The sequence below is a fragment of the Scyliorhinus torazame genome, chromosome 5, assembly GCF_047496885.1.
Source record: "Scyliorhinus torazame isolate Kashiwa2021f chromosome 5, sScyTor2.1, whole genome shotgun sequence".
Lineage (NCBI taxonomy): Eukaryota > Metazoa > Chordata > Chondrichthyes > Carcharhiniformes > Scyliorhinidae > Scyliorhinus > Scyliorhinus torazame.
Genome location: NC_092711.1, coordinates 158,764,489 through 158,788,698, shown reverse-complemented (window position 1 = coordinate 158,788,698; position 24,210 = coordinate 158,764,489). Strand labels below are relative to the sequence as shown.

The 24,210-nt window shown below is 47.2% G+C and overlaps 2 protein-coding genes across 4 annotated transcripts; one reads left to right on the top strand and one right to left on the bottom strand.

Moving 5' to 3' along the window:
* Positions 1 to 2,992: 2,992 nt before the first annotated feature.
* On the bottom strand, positions 2,993 to 21,112 carry LOC140422181 (uncharacterized). Of its 2 annotated transcripts, none has more exons than XM_072507195.1 (2): positions 20,765 to 21,112; positions 2,993 to 4,540 (listed from the first exon to the last, which is right to left on the bottom strand). In XM_072507195.1, the coding sequence occupies exon 2, from the start codon at positions 4,180 to 4,182 to the stop codon at positions 3,232 to 3,234; it is 951 nt and encodes a 316-aa protein (XP_072363296.1). In that variant the 5' UTR covers positions 4,183 to 4,540; positions 20,765 to 21,112; the 3' UTR covers positions 2,993 to 3,231. The 2 variants fall into 2 exon arrangements, with proteins under 2 accessions (XP_072363296.1, XP_072363295.1); XM_072507194.1 differs by lacking the exon at positions 20,765 to 21,112 and adding an exon at positions 10,397 to 10,494.
* Positions 20,884 to 23,589, top strand: LOC140422189 (uncharacterized). 2 transcript variants are annotated; one of them, XM_072507206.1, is made up of 2 exons: positions 20,884 to 20,981; positions 21,579 to 23,589. In XM_072507206.1, the coding sequence occupies exon 2, from the start codon at positions 21,934 to 21,936 to the stop codon at positions 22,849 to 22,851; it is 918 nt and encodes a 305-aa protein (XP_072363307.1). In that variant the 5' UTR covers positions 20,884 to 20,981; positions 21,579 to 21,933; the 3' UTR covers positions 22,852 to 23,589. The 2 variants fall into 2 exon arrangements, with proteins under 2 accessions (XP_072363307.1, XP_072363308.1); XM_072507207.1 differs by lacking the exon at positions 20,884 to 20,981 and adding an exon at positions 21,048 to 21,428.
* The last annotated feature ends 621 nt before the right edge of the window (positions 23,590 to 24,210 follow it).

Genomic DNA, 24,210 nt, shown 5'->3' with positions numbered 1-24,210 from the left:
CATCGGTTTGTCCAATACGACTTCTCCAGTGATGGTATTTAATTGCTCCCTCCGTATTCTTTAGTATTAATGGGATATTCGAAGTATCTTGATGCATAATATCTGTTTAACGCCTCTGCTATTTCCTTGTTCCCCACAACTGACACAGCGGCATGGAGGCACATGGTGGTTAGCACTGTTGCTTCACAGCTCCAGGGACCCGGGTTCAATTCCCGGCTTGGGTCACTGTCTGTGCGGAGTCTGCACATTCTCCCCAAAACTGCGTGGATTTCCTCCCACAAGTCCCAAAAGACGTGCTTGTTAGGTGAATTGGACATTCTGAATTCGCCCTCTGTGTACCCAAACAGGTGCCGGAGTGTGGCGACTAGCGGATTTTCACAGTAACTTCATTGCAGTGATATTGTAAGCTTACTTGTGACAATAATGAAGATTATAATAATAAAGAATATTATTACTATCTCCTCAGATGTATTTTCTTTTTTTTTTTTAAATATGTTTTATTGAAATTTTTTTCCCAAACAACAATTTTTCCCCTCTTACAAAGCAAACGCAACAATAACAATACAGAAATTTTTAACAATACACAAGTAACAAAACCCCTTTATCTTTGACCTAAACTAAACTAACCCCCCCCCCCCTCCCCCCTGGGTTGCTGCTGCTGGTCATCTGTCTTCCCTCTAACGTTCCCCTAGGTAGTCGAGAAATGGCTGCCACCGCCTGGTGAACCCTTGAGCCGATCCTCTCAGGGCAAACTTTATCTGCTCCAGTTTAATGAACCCCACCATATCGTTTACCCAGGCCTCCAGTCCGGGGGGTTTCGCCTCCTTCCACATGAGTAGGATCCTGCGCCGAGCTACTAGGGACGCAAAGGCCACGACATCGGCCTCTTTCGCCTCATGCACTCCCGGCTCTTCCGCAACTCCAAATAGAGCTAACCCCCAGCCTGGTTTGACCCGGGCCTTCACCACCCGCGAAATCACTCCCGTCACTCCCTTCCAATACCCTTCCAGTGCCGGGCACGCCCAAAACATATGTGCGTGGTTTGCCGGGCTCCCGCCACACCTCCCACATTTGTCCTCCGCTCCAAAGAACCTGCTCAATCTTGCTCCCGTTATGTGTGCTCTATGTAGCACCTTAAATTGAATCAGGCTAAGCCTGGCACATGAGGAAGAGGAATTTACCCTGCTTAGGGCATCAGCCCACATACCCTCCTCTATCTCCTCCCCTAGTTCGTCTTCCCACTTTCCTTTTAGTTCGCCCACTGACTCCTCCCCTTCTTCCCTCATCTCTCGGTAAATCTCTGACACCTTGCCCTCTCCGACCCACACCCCTGAAAGCACTCTGTCCTGTATCCCCTGTGTCGGAAGCAACACTCTGGGATGGAGAGCATCAGTTTTTGGGGATTTATTAACTTTCAACCACATTAATTTCTCCAGTACTACTTTTTCACTAATACTAATCTCGTTCAGTTCCTCCTGCTCTCTAGTCCCTTGGTTCTCTAGTATTTTTGGGATTATTTTTGTCTCTTCCTAGGTGAAGACAGACACACATTGGTTAGTTTCTCTGCCATTTCCTTATTCCCCATTATAAACTCTCCTGTCTATGCCTGGAATGGGCCCTCATTGGTCTTTGCTAATCTTTTCCTTTTCACATTCCTATAGGAGCTTTTCCAGTTATCCCCAGTTTGCTCTCATATTCTATTTTCTCTTCATCAGTTTCTTGGTCCTTTGCTGAATTCTAAAACAAGTTCCCAATCCTCAGGCTCACTACAAAACTGTCTCCTCCATTGATCTAATGGAATCTTTAACATTTCTTGTTAGCCACGAAAGCTTCGTTTTTGCTGTTTAATTTTTGCTTCTTAAAGGAATCTATATTTTATGTAAATAAAATGCTTGCGGTTCCCTGTCTATTGTCTATCGGCATTCAAAGAACAACAAAGAATAAAGGACAGTACAGCACAGGAACAGGCCCTTCGGCCCACCAAGCCTGCTCGGATCATGATGTCTGACTAAACTAAAACCTTCTGTGCTTCCAGGGTCTGTATCCGTCTATTCCCATCCTATTCATGTATTCGTCAAGATGCCTCTTAAACGTCACTATCGTACCTGCTTCCGCCACCTCCTCCGGCAGTGAGTTCCAGGCACTCACCACCTTCTGTGTCAAAAACGTCCCTCACACGTCTCCTCTAAACTTTGCCCCTCGCACCTTAAACCTATGTCACCAGGTAATTGACTTTTACAAACTGGGAAAAAGCTTCTGACTATCCACTCTGTCCGTGCCACTCAAAGTTTTGTAAACTTTTATCAGGTCGTCCCTCAACTCCGTCGCTCTAGTGAAAACAATCTGACTTTATCGAACCTCTCCTCACAGTTAATACCCTCCAGGCAAGGCAACATCCTGGTAAACCTCCTCTGTACTCTCTCCAAAGTCTCCACATCCTTTTGGTAATGTGGTGACCAGAATTGTAGGCAATATTCCACGTGTGGCCTAACTAAGGTTCTGTACAGCTGCAGCATGACTTGCCAATTTTTATACTCAATGCCCCGACCAATGAAGACAAGCATGCCGTCTGCCTTCTTAGCTCCTTATCCACCTGCGTTGCCACTTTCAGTGATATGTTTATTGTAATTTCCCAATCTACCACAGACAACTTGTCCCTCATACCGTGACAGTTTCCTTCTGCTAGAAACACCCAGATAAATTAGACAAAAGGACTTTGTAACCACCATAGCCCATCTTCATGGCAACATGGCTGCTTTGGGAACTAAATATCTTCCAACGTGCAAACACCTTTTCATTCTGTGCCCCTCGTCAAACTTGGAACCAGGTAATCGCAACTGGCCTCAAAAATGGTCAGCCCACCGGAGGCAGAGGTGTTAGACCGGCCAGTCCAGCAGAAAGAAACCCTCCAATCATCACCATTCACCAGATGTCAGAATGAACAAAATGCAGTACTGGATGTCAGTGAGAGCAGATACAATAACAACGGAGCCAACATCTGTAATTTATTGTGAACTTGTTGGAGTCACAACAGGTGTGATGAATCACAAAACCCCTCCCCACATTGAGAGCAGATGAATGGTCTCTCCCCAGAATTAACTCGCTAGTGTCGCCGTACTCAGGACGGATCATTGAATGTCTCCCCTGCTCAGAGCAGGTGAATGGCTTCTTCCAGGTGTGAACTCGCTCGTGTTCCTGCAGGGTGTATGGATATCTGAATCCCTTCTGTCACTAAGAGCAGGTTAACACCTTCTCCCCTTTGTGAACTCGCTGGTGCCTCTGCAGGTTGAATAACCGAGTGAATCCCTTCTCACACTGAGAGCAGGTGAACGGCCTCACCCCAGTGTGCACTCGCTGGTGTGTCAGCAGGTTCGATGAAGTAGTGAATCCCTTCTCACACTGAGAGCAGGTGAACGGCCTCTCTCTAGTGTGAACTCGCTGGTGTCTCTGCAGGTGGGATAACTGAGTGAATCCCTTCTCACACTGAGAGCAGGTGAACGGCCTCTCCCTCGTGTGCACTCGCTGGTGTGTCAGCAGGTTGGATGAAGTAGTGAATCCCTTCTCACACTGAGAGCAGGTGAACGGCCTCTCCCCAGTGTGCACTCGCTGGTGTGTCAGCAGGTTCGATGAAGTAGTGAATCCCTTCTCACACTGAGAGCAGGTGAACGGCCTCTCTCTAGTGTGAACTCGCTGGTGTCTCTGCAGGTAGGATAACTGAGTGAATCCCTTCTCACACTGAGAGCAGGTGAACGGCCTCTCCCTAGTGTGCACTCGCTGGTGTGTCAGCAGGTTGGATGAAGTAGTGAATCCCTTCTCACACTGAGAGCAGGTGAACGGCCTCTCCCCAGTGTGAATTCGCTGGTGTATATGCAGGTGGGATAACTGACCGAATCCCTTCCCACACTGAGAGCAGATGAACGGCCTCTCCCTAGTGTGAACTCGCTGATGTTTCCGCAGGTTCGATGAAGTAGTGAATCCCTTCCCACATTGAGAGCAGGTGAACGGCTTCTCCCCGGTGTGAACTCGCTGGTGTGACTTCAGGGCAGATAACTGAGTGAATCCCTTCTCACACACAGAGCAGGTGAACGGCCTCTCCCCAGTGTGACTGTGTCGATGAGCTTCCAGCTGAGATGGAGCACTAAATCCCTTCCCACAGTCCCCACATTTCCACGGTTTCCCCATGTTTTGGGTGTCCTTGTGTCGCTCCAGGTTTGACAATCAGTTGAAGCCTCGTCCACACAAAGAACACGTGTACAGTCTCTCCCCACTGTGAATGGTGTGATGTCTTTTCAGGCTGTGTAACTGGTTAAAGCTCTTTCCACAGTCAGTGCTCTGGAACACTCTCACTCGGGTGTGTGTGTCTCGGTGCTTTTCCAGTCACACTGATAGTTAAAATCTTTTGAAGCCGACAGATTGGGCAAACATTTCTCCTTCTCGATTCAAAGTCCGGTGATATCCAGTTCCAAGGAGTTGAGAGACTCAGCCAGATTGAGACGTGACGTTTGAGATTTCTGTCTGTAATTCCTCCTCTTCTAATATCCTGTTAAAAACAATTTACAAAAGACATCACTGTCAGTACAGGATAGAAATTCAGAACAGACAATTCTAGTTCCTAGAGAACATTCTTTCCTCGCTCATTCCCCAAAAGCTGTAAACCTCCATCCCACACACTCTCCCTCCATTCTCACTCTGCTGTATCTAATATTCACCCTCCCAATTCTCCTGAAGGTGCTGATTCAGACTGATTGACAGATCCCTGCTCACTGCTTCCTGTCCTGGGCACAGAGATCATAACAAATAGGAGCTGCAGTTGGCCACTCGGCCCATCGAACCTGCTCATTTATTCTGTGGGATCATTGGTCGATCTATGTCAGCAACATTCTCCGTGTTATTGACCAGAGGCTGTAGCCACCTAAAATGGCTGATTCCAGATTAATTTGGCCAAAACCCGATGTAAAATGGCTAACCGAAAAGGCTGATGGGAAAAGCAGCCAACAGGGCACAAACGGACAGCTGCAGACAGAACAGTGTATTCGGCTCTGGGGAAGTCGGCCCAGATCGATACCTGCAACCATTAACAGCACATCAACCCAGCCATCTGCAGTTTAATCGTCCATCCCCGGGAATAATTGCAACAAATTAGCAATTGAAAGCCGATCTAGACCTCTCGGCGCCAGCAGTGGCCGAGACAAAGAAAGGTGAACGACCACCCCCCGATCAAGGAATCGCCCCATTATTGGAGCATATCGAACCCAGTGATTGGGACCAAGTCCAATCACTTGGGACCAGGGTCAAGGTCCGCCCCGAGAGGCGGGAGGCCCCTGGGAACTATAAAGATAGGGGCCAAGTTCAGATCGACCCTTCTCTCCCTTCTTCTCCTGCTCGCAACCTTCGCAAGAACCATCGACCAGAAACCGTAAGTTTGACTCCAGCGATCGCTACCCGATAGAGACTCCTAGCCATCGACCTGTATCAGCCTTTGAATCCCGCAGGCCAGACCCAATTCGATAAGCCATTCGTTTCCGTGACCTGGTGGGCCATTCCCAAAGTTAAGTATTGGCCAGTAGTGGTAGGTAGTAGTCTAGAAAGTAGGATTATTGTATAAGTATTTATTGCTGTATATAATAAATGACCGTTGATTTTACTCTTACTAAGCGGTGTGCTGGCTCATTAATCATAACTAGAGCTTGAACCACGTGGTGGTATCAGAAAGATACCTGGCGACTCGTGAGCAAAGGTGACAGAATTAGAGCTAATAAAACTAAGGCTAATAAGAGCAACAAGGCTGGGTGTACTGACTCAATATCTGTGAGCTCAGGAGGCCGAGCTGAACAACACCATGAAGAGGCTCGATGATCCGGAGGAGAGAATCCTGAACGTTGAGCGAGATGCCTCCTCGGCGGAGGCAAGAATTAAATCCTTGAGAACCAGCTGAGTGGCGTGGGAGAAGCCTGGAGAACTTGGAGAACCGAGGGTCAGAGAAAGAACATCCGAGTCATTGGCCTGCCAGAAGGTGTGGAGGGTGAGGCTCTCGTCAGGTCCTTCGAGGACCAGCTGCCACGTTTTCTCAAGCTGGATGTGAAGCCTGGGCGTTTCAAATTAGAAAGGGCATCAGATCCTGTCTTTGAGGCCAAGGGATAGTTTTCATCCCAGGCCTGTGATCATTCACTTCCACAACTTGAAAGACAGCAGTAGGTCCTGGAGACGGGTTAGGTGAGGTGGGGCCTGGCTCCATAAGGAATGAGGATTTTCCTTCTTCCAGGATTTTTCAACAGCTATGCAAACGAAGCATCGAGGCTTCGATGAAGTTTGAAGGGAACTGAAGGCTGCGGTAGTGAATTCTGTCGCTTTACCCAGCAACTCTGAAAATTGTATCCGACAACTCCGTCAAGACTTTCGATAATCCGACTACTGCCTTGGCCTTCATTAAATCCATGAAGTGCAAGGATTTGGAGGGATGGTTTGCAGCTCGGACTAACTCAGGCTCTAATCTGGACTCTTTCCCTATCATGGTGTTGTCTGAATTTGTTATCTTTTATCCTGTTGAAGGGAGTTGTTATTCTGTGAGCGCTGATTGAATGTCTTCTTCTCCTCCTCGAGTGTTCCAGGGACTCAGATTATCTCATCCCAGTTATGGTAGATGTGTTGTGTGCTTATTATCCGTTGTCTTCTATTATCCGAGCGTTAATCATGGCAGAACCGAGTGGTGCCATTGCCGAAGGGTGGGTGGTGGTGGATGCAGGTCTTAACGGGTGGGTCTAAAATGCGGGAGGGACATTCGATCCCCATTCCCTTGTTGGCCCTTCTTTTCTTCTCCTCATTTTGGAGAAGGTATCCTGAAGATAACGACAGTCTGGCCGTGGGGTTAATCCTCCGGGTCCTCAGTCTTATTGAGGAATGTCCCCTTGGTTCTATTGTGGTCGTGATTCTTTTGTATTTTTGTTATTATGGGAGGGTTTATGTGTTGTTGACTTTATCCAACTCTGGTACAGACGGGGCTTTTAACCGTGAAAGGAGCAGTTTGGGGAAACCTTGGTGCCTCTGGTGTAAAGTGAGTTGGAGGAGGGGGTAATGATGCACGCCCGATTGTGGTGTGAAAATCTGTTCCTGTCTCTCTGTCGCCTAACTAATGGCGGCAGTTAATCTGCAAATTTTCTCAGGGAATGTACGGGGCATCTATCACCCAATCAGAAGGAAAAAGATCCTCTCCTTTCTTAAGGAGAAAGTCGACATAGGTTTAGTACAGGAAACTCATCTGGATTATGAGGAACACTTTAAATTGAGGTGGGTTTGGGTGGGGCAGGTTTTTTCAACTCCTTCATCAAGTAGCAGGGGTGTGGCAATCCTTATTAATAAAAATATCCCTTTTAAGGTTGAAACCTGCACCAAGGAAAAAGGAGGTAGCTATGTGACCATTAGAGGTTTGGTGCATGGAGATGTTGTTTCAATAATGAATGTTTATGGATCCCCGAATTACTCCCCGGGGTTCATTGCAAAGGCTTTTGTATATTTTGCAAAGTTAGCTTCGACTAACTCTTTTGTGGTTGGCGACTTTAACGGCCACTTCTATCCTCTGGCTGATCAGCTACCGGTTACCAGAACCCCCCAACACTGCAAGCGAGGGCTTGGCATCGGCTTGTGAGGGGGTGGGTTATGTGGATGTTTGAAAGAACTTTGCATCCAAGGGGCGGAGATTTTACCTTCTTTCCAGACCTACATCAACGTCACACCAGAATCAACGACTTTCTTGTGCCGGGAGCATCGTACTCGCAGAGCTCCCCCCCGCTTGTCTGCACTTTTTGCTCGAGGGCTCACCCCAGGTCGAGAATGTGGAGGTTTGATGCTTCCCGGATAAGAGACGCTTCATTCACTGCGCATTTTGAGTTCTTCCTTTTGGTTAACTCGACCCCCGAATTCCCCCCTCCATTTTGTGGGAGACGTGTAAAGTTTATGCTCGGGGCTAATCATTTCTCACACTGCTAATAAAAGGTGCAGAATGCTGGAGAACCAGCGGCTTCTGGAGGTTTGTTTGGCGAAGGTGGAAGAGAATCATATGGAGGGCCTGAGTAAGCTATTGCTGAAGGAGGTTAACATGGCAAGAGGAGCTTTGGACTCCCTGTTGACTCAGCAGGTCGAGTAAAGTTAAGAGTTTGTGAGGCAGAAGTTGTACGAGTTTGGGAAAAGCCGAGCAAATACTTAGCCCGTTTGAAAAAGAAAATGGCCGACTTTCGGGCGATTCCCAAAGAGATCTCAGCCCATCCTGGTGATGAATGGAGGTGTAGAGAGCTCTTCACTTCTTTCTCAAAAAGAGGCCTTAACAATTCCCATCCATCACCACTCTTCTCCGCCAGGCTGAACTTGTTTTATCTCTCAATAACTTCTCCTTCAACTCATCCCACTTTCTCCAAATCAAAAGTGTTGCAATGGGTCCTAGCTACGCTTGCCTTTTTATGGGGTATGTGGACATTCATTGTTCCAGGCCAACCCAGGTCCCCTCCCACAACTCTTTTATTGGTACATCGATGACTATTTTGGTGCCATTTCATGCTCTCGTCTGGACCTGGAAAAATTCATCAACTTCGCTTCCAGTTTCCACCCCTCTTATCACTTTCACCCCATCCATCTTAGACACTTCACTTCCCTTGACCTTTCTGTCTCCATTTCCGGCAATAGACTAACATCCATTACAAGCCCACTGACTCCCATTGCTACCTGGACTACAGCTCTTCACACTCCATCCCTTTCTCTCAACTCCTTCGCCTCCGTCGCATTTGTTCCGACGATGCCACTTTCCAAAGTGGTGCTTCGAAAATGTGTTCCTTCTTCCTCAACCGTGATTTCCCACCTACAGTTTTTGACAGGGACCTCAACAGTGTGCGGCCCATCTTACGTGCCACTTCCCTCGCCCCCTGCCCTCTCTCCCAGAACAAGGATAGAGTTACCTCATTTACACATTTCACCCCACCAGCCTCCGTATGTAAAGCATAATCCTCTGCCATTTTCGCCAACTCCAGCACGATGCCACCACTAAACATATCTTTCCTTCACTCCCGCTGTCAGCATTCTGTAGAGACCGTTCCCTTCGGGATAATCTAGTCCACTCCCCCACCATACCCACCACCTCTCCCATCACCCACAGCAATTGCAGAAGATGTGACATCTGCCCCTTTACCTCTTCCATTCTTAACATCCCAGGCATAAAGCACTCATTCCAGGTTAAGCAGTGTTTCACTTGCACCTCTTTCAATTTGGTCGATTGCATTTACAGTTCCCAATGTGGTCTCCTCTATATCGGAGAGACCAAACGTAGACTGGGTGATCGCTTTGCTGAGCACCTTTGATCTGTGTGCATTCAGGACCCTGACCTTCCCGTAGCTTGCCATTTTAACACAAGACCCTGCTCCCATGCCCACATTTCTGTCCTTGGCCTGCTGCAATGTTCCAGAGAAGCTCATCACATCCTGGAGGAACAGAGTCTCATCTTCCAGTAAGGGATGCTACAGCCTTCCAGTCTCAACATCAAATTCAGCAACTTCAGATGATTAGCTCTACTATGTTTTCATTACATTTCATTTTACCTGTCTTTTAATTTTTCTTTCTTTCTTGATATATATTTTCCTCCCCAACCTTATCCCCACTTTCCTTACCATTTCTCCCCTTTGCTTCCCCCTTCCCCTCATTTTACCTATTTACCACCCATGATCCCCTTCTCCCCACATCTGTATCTGTCCCTCAGATTTTAGTTTCTCTGCTGTTTGACCTTTCACAGCTTTTATTCTCCCTGGGGACTGCTATTTGCACTCTTTTTCCTTTGTTTCTGTGGCTATGACTCATCTTTCATTCCCTCACCCTACAGTATAAATATTTCCCACTTTCTATGCCCTTTATCATTGACAAAGGGTCATCTGGACTCGAAATGTCAGCTCTTTTCTCTCCTTACAGATGCTGCCAGACCTGAGATTTTCCAGCATTTCTCTTCTGGAAATATACAACGTAGCTACAGTCCTATATTACACAACTAGAAATAATAATAAATGTGCTTTATTACAGAACCATTAACAATACATCTGATCTGCACCATATACAGACATATCTCTATCCTACATTCATTTACTGTCCCCTTAAATGTCAACCATCTCCTGGGGAAACCAGCCCTTTAATTGTGAACATTGGGAAAGAGACCATCCTTTTAGCCAGACGAATAAATGTATCAAGCTGAGGGAGCAAAGGATGTCAATGTCTTTAAGAGAGAGAGAGAGAGACCTGGGCCAAGCTTTCCAGAGTCTGCACCCTCCCTGGATTCACTTCCTTTCCCTTCAGTTGCTGCAAGTGACCAATTGAAGCAGAGAATGAGAAAAAAAATGGAAAGGGGAAGAAAAGAAAGTGTTTTACTCACAGATGTTGGGCACACTGTCTGAAGCTCAAATTTCATTCACACAAAGCGGGAGGACCAGAGTCCTTCCGGTCCTCCAATCTTTCCATTGGTTGCTGGCCGCCTGAAGACAATGGGCAACGGATGGCACGTGTCATGGATGCCCGTTTGACCTCAATGGGAAGAACCGTTACTGCGCACGCGCATCTTCTCTCCTTTGAACATGCGCAGTCCCTGGCCGCCACCGGAGCGGTGTCTCCGGCGAGGGGGCCTATGGGAGATTCAGCCGCCATCAACCATCTCCAAAGCAGTCTCCAAACCCCTGGGACTGGGATGAAAAGTGGGGGTGGAGTAGCTGTGCCCCCATTCCGGACACAAAATACATGTGTATTGTGACGCCCCTTAGCACATTTTTTTGTTAACTTCAGGAGTAAAGATTTAGACATATTGGGGAGAGCAATAGATGAGTGTGAAACTGAACCCGAGAGTCAGCACCTTCAGGGGAGGAGAATTGGGGGAAAAGCAGGAGGAGGATATTGAGATGAATTAGTGTTGCAATCAATAGGGAGGGAGTGTGTGGAGACAGAGAGAAGTAGCATTTTCTGTCACATGATCATGAGCTTGGACAATTTTTTTCAAATCATTTGTGAAACTTGGATTTACAACGTCCCTGTGAAACACCTTGGAAAATTGAATTACATTAAATGTGCTGTATAAATGCAAATTACTGTGTTGTTGAAGACTGACACTTGAGCTCCTCCACGATCCTGAACACCTGCTAGACGGTCATGAACAGTCTATTTAACCATCTTATTTACACAGATCAGCCCAGCCCACCCATTCTCAGTGAATCTGCTGTTCTCAGGCTCCCTTGCAACTCTATCCCCGCTCTCACTGCACTGAGCTCAAGTGCGAACAAAGCATTTTTGTCTTCAGATTTTTAGTGTGAGAGGTTAAACCTATCAGGAGACGATGAATAGGCTGGGTCACTCCTCTCTTCAAAATACAAGGCTGAGGGACTAATGGAGGCCTGTAAATTGTGAAAGATTTTGATACACATGGAGAATGTTTTCACTTGTAAGGGTAAGAGCAAAATGAGAGGCTATCAATGTGAGACAATCTAATCAGGAATTCAGGAGAAATTTCTTCCCCAGTGAGTGGTGGGATTGTGGAACTCGCTACCACAGGGATTGGTGGAGGTAAATATCATCGATATATTTATGGGTTGCTGGATGAACATGAGGGAGAAATGAAACAGATGGATATATTGATAGAGTCAGATGGGAAAGCATGAGAGGAAGCTCAAATGAAGTATAAACACTGGCATGGATTGGTTGGGCTGTTTCTATGTTGTATATACAATGTAAATTAGCCTGGTATTGCCTTTAACTCTCACATAGTCGATTCCGGGTTAACAAGAAACAGAGAGTCTCCCAGAAAAACATGTCAGCTTATTATTTCCAGCTATTGTCCAATCAGTGCCTCTTGTCAGTCAGGTGTCCGTGTGAAGAGTCAAGGATTCAATTCAACTACAAAGATCTCCTGTAATTTGTACCAATATATCTTTGAAGAGCAGATTTTTTTTTCAAATGGGCTGAATCAGTTAAATTTAATATGTTACAATCAATTCTTAAAAGTGCTTAATTATCAGTCTTACTCAAATCGGAGAGTTTGTTTTATACAAGACAAAGCAAACACTGGGATCAGCACCCCATTCGCCATCTACAAGTGGCACGGTAGCACAGTGGTTAGCACCATTGCTTCACAGTGCCAGGGACCCGGGTTTGATTCCCGGCTTGGGTCACTGTCTGTGAGGCGTCTGCACGTTCTCCCAGTGTCTGCGTGGGTTTCCTCCGGGTGCGCTGGTTTCCTCCCACGGTTCCTGAAAGATGTGCTGTTAGGTGAATTGGACATTCTGGATTCTCCCTCAGTATACCCGAACAGGTGCTGGAGTGTGGCGACTAGGGGATTTTCGCTGTAACTTAATTGAAGTGTTAATGTGAGCCTCCTTGTGACATTAATAAAGATTATTATTATAAAGAAGCTCTGCATCGACTTATCAAGCATCCTTTGACGGCAGCATCCAAACAGGGTTACACCCATTTTCCAACGTTAGAGGTCGCTGTGGCTGTTAGACAGATTCACTGTGGGAGCTTTAGTGAACTCGTCTACCCAGGGTCTATTTCTAAAACCTCATCACAACATATTGTCTAGTTAGCCACTAACTGACAGAATTATTGTTACATTTCAGGATGCTCTCGTCCTTCTGGGTGGGTCAGTTTTCGGGGAGGACCTGCCTCCTGCAGAGTTCACGTGTGTGTTCATCTGGCTGTGGTTCCCCTCCCCAAGTCTCACCTCACCAGCTTCTGCCCCTCATCACCCCAACCCTGTGCAAAGAGCAGCAAAGACAGGAGCACGGAGTCGAGGTGTAGATCAGCCAGGAACTGACTGAGTGGAGATTCCCTAACTAATCTTCCCGTTTATTTGTGTTTAATGGGGACTGGGACCCATTCTCATGTTTGTCTCTCTCTCTCTCAAAGATTTTAACGTGTTTACATAAAGCTTCATCATCTCAGCTATACACCAAACCCATTGAATGTCCCCATTTTATTGACCTGATCCAGGTTCGACTTCTTTATTAACTAAACACCGTATTATCTTCCAGGTCTTAATAATAAACAGCGGATGTGCCAGATTAAACTGGATTTCCTTTGGTTCCTCCCACCTTTCCCAGATATCAAAACGAAATTGGATGGGGACTTGAAGGCAATAAACATACAGGGGTACGGGGATAGAAGGCGCGAATGGGACTGAATGGATGATCTACACAGGGTTAGCATGGGTAGAATGACCTCCTCCACTGCCCTAATGACTCTGTCTCTTGTTACCATCTCTGTCGAGATTGATAACTTATTAAATGAAAGGAATCTCCACTGGAAAGAAAACCAATGGACAAAATTTCACATTTTCAAACTTTCACTGTAACAAACCAACTAAAATCGACACAAACTTTAATTAACAGGGACTGGATATTTCACAGAACAAGAGAAATTTTACTTTACTAGTCAGTACAACAAAGATCCATCTCACGTTGTTCTGAGCTCTCACATTACTTCCTGTCGAAATGTTGTACCATGGACAATCTCACACTCTTCCCAATCTCCCTCTGCAATGTCGGATCCCTCACTTCCCGTCCAATGGACTTGGCCTTCGAGTCACTTTCACCAACAGCCGAATTCTATCCAAGATCCATGAATAGGATGAACATCAACAAAGTGCACGCTTGCAAATACTCTCTCTTTCGGGTTGTGAGGCTCCGATGTCTCCAGAGACTCCATTTTATGACCTCTTTAAACAGTATGGTTGGATTTTGCATAACTGAAATAGAAGCAAGTGGTGTCTTCCGATCCACAACCCCGTGCTCTCCTAGACTTCAGCTAGCTGTCCTTTCCAACTGTGTAACACACGATGTAACACAGTCCCTGCTGTATTCTCAGTGAACTGCTTCAACACCCGGACTTGTTGGAAGCTCCATGCTCTGTTTTGAACTGCAGGTTATCTTCTTAACTCTTCTTACCCCCCAGCAACTGAACCTGCTTTAGTAGGATGGAACGTGTAACTGAATATACAATTATCTGTCTATTTACTCTCAGCTTCTCCAGCTTTTCATTCCCAGAACAACCTCAGGTCACATGGTCATTTCTTGGAACTGATGACCTCAGAACCAGGAAATCAATTCATTTCCTCCAGAAGAATCTCCAGTTTCACTTTGGGTCTTAAAGGGGTCATTGCACAAATGTTCCCAAAGTACCTGGGTCATCACATGCCTGCCCATCCCCAAGGAATAAAGCTTCTGAAGTAAGCATGTTTTCAGAATCCTTTCATGCTACAACACATTTGAACATTATAAACACTGTAACAACGACCTTATTACACATTGTACAGATAATGGTTTCTCTTTTTCCCATTTTACAATGAAACATATCACCTTGGCAAAACTATAAGCTTAAACCTGAACAAAACTAACCCAATGTGACAATGAGGTTTTAAAGTTCAGCTTGCTCGAGAGTCCCAGTGCTCTTGTCAACAAGAGTCCATTTTACTATTGGTTGAACCTTCCCAAGAGATCTTCTTTCCCAAGTCACAGAGTCTATCCAGTTTTCCCATGTCCGTGTCCTTGGTTAAGGGACAGTAAATTAATATAGGATGTCCCGTGTTGTTATATGGTACAGATTAGATATATTATTTATGGCTCTGTAATAAAGTACATTTATTATTAGCTCCAGTGTAATATGTGATGTGTTGGGTATATAGCCTGCACCCGCTCCGCATCGTGGGGGCCTTGCCGTGCCATCTCTGCCGCCTTGATATGGGAGTACTGGTTGTTAGCGTGCTCGTGGAGGACGCAGGTTTTGATGGCGATGGTAAGGGTGAACTGCTTAACTTTAAGGAGCTGCTGGCGAAGGGGATCGGAGTGGACCCCGAAAACGATCTGGTCGCGGACCATGGAGTCGGTAGTGGAGCCGTAGTTGCAGGACTGCGCGAGGATACAGAGGTGGGTTAAGAAGGACTGGAAAGGTTCCTCCTTACCCTGCAGCCTCTGCTGGAACACATAGCGTTCAAAGCTCTCGTTGACTTCGATGTCACAGTGGCTGTCGAACTTCAGCAGGACTGTTTTAAACTTTGTCATGTCCTCGCCTTCAGCAAAGGTGAGGGAGTTGAAGATGTGGATAGTGTGGTCCGCGGCTGTAGAGAGGAAGAGATTGATCTTCCTGGCATCTGATGCGGTTTCCAAGTCGGTGGCGTCAAGATACAGCTGGAACTTCTGCTTGAGAATCTTCCAGTTAGCAATGAGGTTGCCGCCGATGCGGAGCTGCAGGGGAGGGCGGACGCGGTCCATGTTACCGGATGGCTGATCGCTGGTCAAAGGATGACTATCTCAAGGTAGGTCCGTCAAACTCGAGCATGACTCACTGGTATCATGATGTGTTGGGTATGCCGGGTCTGCGACCACTGCGTTTGCTGCAGCAGTGAGAGAGAGACAGGCTTCCAACACTTGAAGAAATGCAACTTGATTTTATTGAACTCTTAACTATCATACATACTTTAACTGTGGGTTGACACTATGCTGACTTGACTGGAGACCTGAGGCTAACCTGACCAGACTATCTTACTACCACATGGTGTATGTTCTAGTTGCTGCTCATGGGCTCTGACTGTCTCAGAGACTGGATCCCAAAAGAGTGGGAAAACTAGTGCCTTATAGTGGTCGTGTCCTGTCTGGTGATTGGCTGCTGTGTTCTGTGTGTTCACTGGTCATCCTGTGTGTCAATCACTGCCTGTCTGTGCACAATCATATACTGACTGTGTTATATAGTTCCAGTCATTATGGCACAGAACGAGTGCGGTCAGCAACTGGAGCCCATGCCGACTCTCTGTGGACAATCCAGTCAGTTCCATTCCCCCTTGATATCCCCAATCCACTGCAAGTTTATTTCCTTAAAGGGCAGCACAGTGGTGCAGTTGTTAGAACTGGTGCCTCACGGCACCGAGGTTCCAGGTTCGATCCCGGCTCTGGGTCACTGTCCATGTGGAGTTTGCACATTATCATCATGCTTGCGTGGGGTTCACCCCCACAACTCAAAGATGTACAGGTTAGGTGGATTGGCTATGCTAAATTGCCCCTTAAATGGAAAAAATTAATTGGGTACTCTAAATTTGGAGAAGACCTGAATGCTGAGTGATTCTTTCGGAATCATTCCCGGTAACAGTAGATTTTCAGGTTTGAAAAGAAAGGGATAAGCAGTGATCTGTCAATCAGTCTGAATCAGCACCTTCAGGAGAATTGGGAGGGTGAATATTAGATACAGCAGAGTGAGAATGGAGGGAGAGTGTGTGGGATGGAGATTTACAGCTTTTGGGGAATGAGAGAGGAAAGAATGTTCCATTGTATCTAAAATTGACTGTTCTGAATTTCTATCCTGTACTGACAGTGATGACTTTTGTAAACTCATTTTACAGGATATTAGAAGAGGAGGAATTACAGACAGGAATCTCAAACGGCATGCCTTGAACTCACTTGATTTCTTGGGACCTGAATATTATCGGCCTTTGAATTTAGAAGGAGAAATGTTTGCCCGATCTGTCTGCTTCAAAATATTTTAAATAACTGTGTGACTGGAAAAGGACCGAGACACACATCTGAGTGAGAGTGTTCAAGACACTGTCTGTGGAAAGAGCTTTAACCAGTTTAACAGCCTGATAAAACATTGCACCATTCACAGCGGGGAGAGACCGTACACGTGTTCGGAGTGTCAACGAGTCTTCAACTCATCATCGATCTTCGATGGTAACAAGTACACCTGCACCATGAAGAAACCATGGAAATGTGGTGAATGTGGGCAAGGGTTCCAGTCCCCATCTGCACTTGAAACCCATTGACACAATCATACTGGGGAGAGGCGTTCACCTGCTCTGAGTGTCGGAAGAGATTCAGTGATTCATCCAACCTGCTGTTGCACCAGCGAGTTCACACCAGGGAAAGGCTATTCAACTGCTCTGTGTGGGAAGGCATTCACTCGTTCATTCTCTCTGCTGTAACAACAGCAAGTTCACACTGGGGAGAGGCCGTTCACCTGTTCTCACTGTGGGAAAGAATTTACTCAGTTATCCAGCCTGCAAACACAGCAGCGAGTTCACACTGGGGAGAGGCCATTGATCGGCTCTGTGTGTAGCCAGGAATTGAGTCAGTTATCCCACCTTGTGACACACCAGCGAGTTCACACTGATGAAAGGCCATTCACTTGCTCTGAGTGTGGGGAACGGATTCAGTCGGTTATCCCAACTGCAGGCACACCAGCGAGTTCACTCAATGGAGAGACCATTCATCTGCTCCGAATGTGAGAAGGGATTCAGTGACTCATCCGCACTGCAGAAGCACCGGCGAGTTCACACTGGGGCGAGACCGTTCACCTGCTCTGAGTGTGGGAGGGGATTCACTCAGGTGTCCAACCTGCTGAGGCACCAGTGTGTTCACGAGTGATTAAAGGGGTTGAATTCTGTTGTTACTGCTGCTGTTAATCACATCCATGATTGAATTGTAACATAGAATCTCTGCAGTGCAGAAGGAGGCCATTCGGCCCATCAAGTCTGCACCGACCCTTGGAAAGAGTATCCCACTTAGGCCCACTCCCTGACCCCTATCCCTGTAACCCAGTAACCTCACTTAACTCTCTTGGACACTTGGGGACAATTTTGCACGGCCAATCGACCTAACCTGCACATCTTTGGAGTGTGGGAGGAAACCGGAGCACCCGGAGGAAACCCATGCAGATATGGGGAGAAAGTGCAAACTCCACACAGACAGTCACTGTGAACGGAATTGAACCCCGGTCCCTGGTGCTGTGAGGCAGGAGTGCGAACCACTGTGCCGCCGTGCCGTCCCTGTGCCATAGTGCCACTCCAAACATAAAGGATTAACAGCTGGAATGCGCTAATGTATGACACTGATGATGATGTACCAGTGGCATCAGCCAGTCGTGTATTAGACTCCGAGAAATTGGAATCCTGTCTCTGAGCAGCATGCCTGTTCTGTAACTGTTCCAATATAGTACTAATAATCTATTTTTAAGCAGATATCAGAATACGTCTGCAGTTTGTCTCAGAGCCGAGGCCCTTGCCTATAGTCCAATATAGAAGGACACATCAAAGAACAGGGTGGCAGCACTGATGATGTTGATGTAAAAAAACATTTTGGCCATATCGAAGGAGGAGGTTCACTGGAGGGAGAGGTAATGATGGCCCTCCCTGCTGAGCAGTCCCTGTCCTTGTCCTGGAGGAGGAGGTTCACTGGAGGGAGAGGTAATGATGGCCCTCCCTGCTGAGCAGTCCCTGTCCTTGTCCTGGAGGAGGAGGTTCACTGGAGGGAGAGGTAATGATGCCCCTCCCTGCTGAGCAGTCCCTGTCCTTGTCCTGAAGGAGGAGGTTCACTGGAGGGAGAGGTAATGATGACCCTCCCTGCTGAGCAGTCCCTGCCCTTGCCCCACCCACAGAGAGGCCAGCAGTGCAGGTTGTGGAAATACCATTTTCTCTGGTACCGGCTGCATCAGGTCTTCATGAAATGAAGCAAAAGCTTCGTCAGCACCTTTCTTGTCTGTTACTGGACCGACTGCAGCAACGTTCTCAAAGGGAGGTGTGCAGGCGGCACTGCAGACTTTGTGTACCTTCTCAAAACTGTTGACATGTATTTTAGACGGCTACAGAACCCCTGGATAGTATATTTGGGAGTGGGGAGGGGGGTGGGAAGAGATGTAGTGTAACAGGTTAAGAGATGGCACATGCTACTGTATGACGTGGATGCTGATTTATTAACATGTGTTAGACTCACGGAGGGTTGAAATCGCGCCGAGGAGTAACATGCCTACTCTGTAACTTGTTTAGATGTAGAACTAATAAACAAGTGTTAAGCAGACACCGGAGTAAGTCCATAGCCTAAGAACCAAGTCCCAAGTCTAGAGTCCAATCTAAAAGGACACATCTCAGAATAGGGATGTTTGGTTTGTGTTTCCTGTCTGCAAAAACCTCTCTACTCATCACCTGGGAAAGGAGATTACAAAGGTTGGGCTGGATTCTCCGATTCTCAGGCTATGTCCTGTTGCCAGCGTGGTAACGGTGTTCTTTTCCAACCGAATATTTGGGGCAAAACGGCACACCAGAATGACAGGGTGTGGGATAGCTTGATCTTGGTTTCGGACAATGTTCGGTACAACATCGAGGGCCGAAGGGCCTGTTCTGTGCTGTACTGTTCTATGTTCTAATAGTGCCCCCAGCCCCTGACAAAGTCCCCCCTGCCCGCGGATCAGCCCTCCGCCGACTGTGGCGACGCTGGACTGAGTCCGCAGCCGCCACGCCGAGTTCCCGACAGGTAAGACCATGAGAGACCCACGCCGTCGGGAACTTGGCCGGTCGAGGCTGGAGCATTGGGGCTGGCCTCCGGCAACATCCGGAGGGTGTCGATATGGTGAGTGCCGAACTCCTAGAGTACGCTGCTTTGGAGGGGGCAGCGCATCGCGAAAGCAGCGCCGCCTCCGATTTCATTGGAAACAGGGACTGTCCGACCAGTTTCGGCGACCGGTGAATCTCGCCCATTGTTCATTCCCACTCTGATTACAGTTGTCTATCAACGAGGCTGGATGATTAGTGGAAGCCTCAGACTGACAACTGAAGCCTTTACCGCAGACACAACAGACAAAACATTTCACTGTCCACAAAAGCCAATAATATCGAGTGACTCCTTTGAATCGTGACTTGATGTTTGGTTTGTGGTTTCTGTCTGTATTAAATCACCAAGTATAGGATAGAAACCTAAAGCTGTCAGTTCAAGTTGTCATAAAACATTCATCTCCCTCAAACAATAAATCTCTGCCCCCCCCCCCCCAACACACTCTAATTGTAACACTAATTCATCCCAATATCCACCAATTCTCCTCCCCTGAAGGTGCTGACTCTCGGGTTCAGTTTCACTCTCACCTATTGCCCTCCCCAATGTGCCACCCAGGTGTCTAAATCTTTACACCTGAAGTTAACAAACTGTTTTGCTGAGGGGGACGTCACAATCCAATCCAGTGACCACCTAGATGTGCTTTGTACCAGGCTGATGTCCGCCCTCCCCACTTTCCATCCCAGTCCCAAGAGTTTGGTGACAGCTCCAGATGTGTAATGGCAGCCGCGGTTCCCACAGTCCCCCGCGCTGGGCAAACCTCTCGATCCGCAGCGCGGTCGGCCCGGAATTGCGCATGTCCAAGGAAGAGGGGAAGCTGCGCATGTGCGAGAAGAGTCAACAACCTGACCTTCCTGCTGAGGTGCTGACCAATGGGAAGAATTGGAGGACCGGAAGGACCCGTCCCTCAGCCAATCAGCACGCGGGCTTTGTGTGAATGAAGATTGAGCTTCACACAGACTGAAACCTCGTCCTCGCTCCAACATCTGGGAATAAAAAACTTTCTTTTCTCCCCCTTTCCATTTCATTTATCATTCTGACCTTCAATTGGTGACTAGCAGCAACTGAAGGGAAAGGAAGTGAATCCCGGGAGGGTGCAGACTCTGGAAAGCTTGGCCCAGGTCTCTCTCTTAAAGACATTGACATCCTTTGCTCCCTCAGCTTGACACATTTATTTGTCTGGCTAAAGGATGGTCTCTTTCCCAATGTTCAAAATTAAAGGACTGGTTTCCCAGTTGATAGCTGACATTTAAGGCGACAATAAAGGAATATCGGACAGAGATATGTATCGTGTTGTTATATGGTACAGATTACATATTATTATTGGTTCTGTAATAAAGTGCATTTATTATGAGAAAAGAAATGGAAAGGGGGAGAAAATGCATTTTACTCACAGATGTTGGAGACAGGAAGAAGCTTCAGTCTGTGTGAAGCCCAGTTTTCGTTCTCACAAAATCCGCGAAGATTGGCTGGAGGACGAGAGTCCATCCGGTCGCCCAGGCGTTCCATTGGCCAACGCGTCATCCTGACAGTCAGGAGGTGGGAGCTACCCCGCACATGCTCAGCTTCACCTCTCCCTTGGACATGCGCAGTCCCGGACGAGGCGAGAGGGTAAGGTCACCGAGCGGCTTCTCGCTCTGGCCGGAGCCGTCAGATGGTTGCCCGGTAACCTTGTCTCGAGGAGGTGCCAGCGGAGGGAGAACAATGGGTGGAGGCGGGCACCCGTGACCCCGTGACGCCCCTGCGCACTGGAACCCTATGACGTCACCGTGGAACAGAATGATTCCTATTGGTTGATGTAGGCTGGGCTATATTGTGGCGTCACAGCCCGGAAGTTGGACATTGAGCTTCCTCTTCTGTGCGAGGAAATCAATGTTTCCTTCTTTCCTCATTCGGGGGCGGGGACGACATTGGCGACTTGCAACAACTGAAGGGAAAGGAACTGAATCCAATCTGTATATTACACATTTTTTGTGTAGTAACTCATGAAGATTTTCAGTCTGTATCCAGGACAGGAAGCAGTGAGCATGGATCAGCACCTTCAGGAGAATTGGGAGGGTGAATATTAGATACAGCAGAGTGAGAATGGAGGGAGAGTGTGTGGGATGGAGATTTACAGTTTTTGCAGAATGAGAGAACAAGAATGTTCCAGAGAAACTAGATTTCTATTCTGTACTGACAGATAATTCTTGTAAATTGTTTTTACAGGATGTTAGAAGAGGAGGAATTACAGACAGAAATTTCAAACGACACATCTCGATCTGAGAGATTTAGATCTGACAGTCTAAATCTATACAAAATTTAGACTCCTTAAGAAACAAAAATCCAACAAAATTTTACTCAATTCCTTGGGACCTGAGTATCATCAGCCTTTGAATCTAGAAGGAGAAAGGTTTCTCTCATCTCTCAGCTTCAAAAGATTTTAAACATCAGTTGGAAAAGCACCGAGACACACATACACACCTGAGTGAGAGTGTGTCAGAGCACTGACTGTGGAGAGAGCTTTAACCAGTTACACAGTCTGAAAAAACATCACACCATTCACAGCGGGGAGAGACCGTACATGTGTTCTGTGTGTGGTCAAGGCTTCAATTGTGCATTCTGTAGAGATACAAGGAGACCGAAAACATGGAGAAGCCTTGGCAATGTTTGGACTGTGGGAAGGGATACAGAGCCCCATGTTTGCTGGAAGCTCATCGACGCATTCACACAGGGGAGAAGCCATTCACCTGCTCTCAGTGTGAGAAGGGATTCACTCAGTTACCCCATCTGCAGAGACACCAGCAAATTCACACTGGGGAGAAGCCATTCACCTGCTCTCAGTGTGAGAAAAGATTCACTCAGTTATTCCATCTACAGAGACACCAGCGTGTTCACACTGGGGAGAGGCCGTTCACCTGCTCTCAGTGTGGGAAGGGATTCATTCAATTATGCAACCTGCAGTTACATCAGCGAGTTCACACTGGGGAGAGGCCATTCACCTGTTCTCAGTGTGAGAAGGGATTCACTCAGTTATCCAACCTGCAGAAACATCAGCGAGTTCACACTGGGAAGAGGCCATTCACCTGCTCTCAGTGTGGGAAGGGATTCACTGAGTTATTCAGCCTGCAGAAACATCAGCAAATTTGCATTGGGGAGAGGCCATTCATCTGCTCTCAGTGTGGGAAGGGATTCACTCGGTTATACAATCTACTGTCACACCAGCGAGTTCACACAGGGGAGAAGCCGTTCACCTGCTCTCAATGTGAGAAGGGATTCAGACATTCATCCACCCTGCGGAAACACCAGCGGATTCACACTGGGGAGAAGCCGTTCACCTGCTCTCAGTGTGGGGAGGGATTCAGACATTCATCCACCCTGCAGAGACACCAGCGGATTCACACTGGGACGAAGCCGTTCACCTGCTCTCAATGTGAGAAGTGAATCACTCTATTATCCATCAGAGACACCAGCTGATCCGATTGTAACCAACTTCACATAGGTCATACAGCACAGTAAAGGCCTTTCGGCCCCTCGAGGCTGCGCCAGTCCAAAACAACCACTTGCCTATTCTAATCCCATTTTCCAGTGCTTGGCCCATAGCCTGGACTTCACAAGTGCCTATCTAAATACTTCTTAAATGTCATGAGGGTCTCTGCCTCCACCACCCTTTCAGACAGCGTGTTCCAAACTCCCACCACCTTCTGGGTGAGAAAGGTTTTCCTCACATCCCCTCTAAACCTCCTGCCTCTTACCTTAAATCTATGCCCCCTGGTCACTGATCCCTATACCAAAGGGAGAATTTTTTTCCTGTCTACTCTATCTATGCCCCTCATAATTTTGCTCATCATGTCCCCCTCAGTCTCCGCTGCTCCAAGGAAAACAATCCAAGTCTATCTCTTCGTAACTAAAACTCTCCAACCAGGAAACATCCTGGTAAATCTCCTCTGCACCCTTTCCAGTGCTATCCCATCCTTTCTATAATGTGGATTCCTGGCTTTGGTTACTTTCTGTACAGAATCTGCACGTTCTCCCCGTGACTGCGTGGGTTTCCTTCGGGTGCTCCGGTATCCACCCACAAGTCCCAAAAGACGTGCTGTTCGGTAATTTGGACATTCTGAATTCTCCCTCCGTGTACCCAAACAAGCCAGAATGTGGCGACTAGGGGCTTTTCACAGTAACTTTATTGCAGTGTTAATGTAAGCCTACTTGTGACAATAAAGATTATTATTATTATAAACTAGAATTGTGTGTTTGAATTTCTATCCTTGACTGACAGTGATGACTTTTGTCAACTCCTTTTACAGGACATTAGATTGGATGTTGAGTCAAGATCTGCCAGTCATCGTTGCATCAGGACCTGAATATCATTGGCCTTTGAATCGAGAAAATGTTTGTGCATTCTAAGCGTTTCAAAATATTTGAAACATCAGTATAACTGGAAAAACACCAAGATGCACATACCCGACATGAGAGTGTCCCAGTGCACTGACTGTAGAACGAGATTTTACCAGTTACACCGCCAGAAAAAACAGCATCCCAATCACAGCAGGGACAGACCGTACACGTGTTCTGTGTGCATGAGGCTTGGTTGTCCAACCTGGAGAGACACAGTCAGAGCCACACCATAGAGAAACCGTGGAAATGTGGTGACTATGGAAAGGGATTCAGATCCCCTTCTGTGCTGGAAATTCATCAAAGCAGTCACACTGGGGAGAGACCGTTCACCTGCTCCGAGTGTGAGAAGGGTTTCATTAATTCATCCAGCTTCCTGAAGCACTTGCAGCTTCACACTAGGAGAAGGCCGTTCACCTGTCCTGAGTGTGGGAAGGGATTCAGGCATTCATCAAATTTACTGATA

Bases quoted from the DNA above. Each gene is read 5' to 3' on its own strand.
- LOC140422181 (XM_072507195.1), bottom strand. From the start codon at position 4,182: ATGGGGAAACCGTGGAAATGTGGGGACTGTGGGAAGGGATTTAGTGCT.
- LOC140422189 (XM_072507206.1), top strand. From the start codon at position 21,934: ATGTGTTCTGTGTGTGGTCAAGGCTTCAATTGTGCATTCTGTAGAGAT.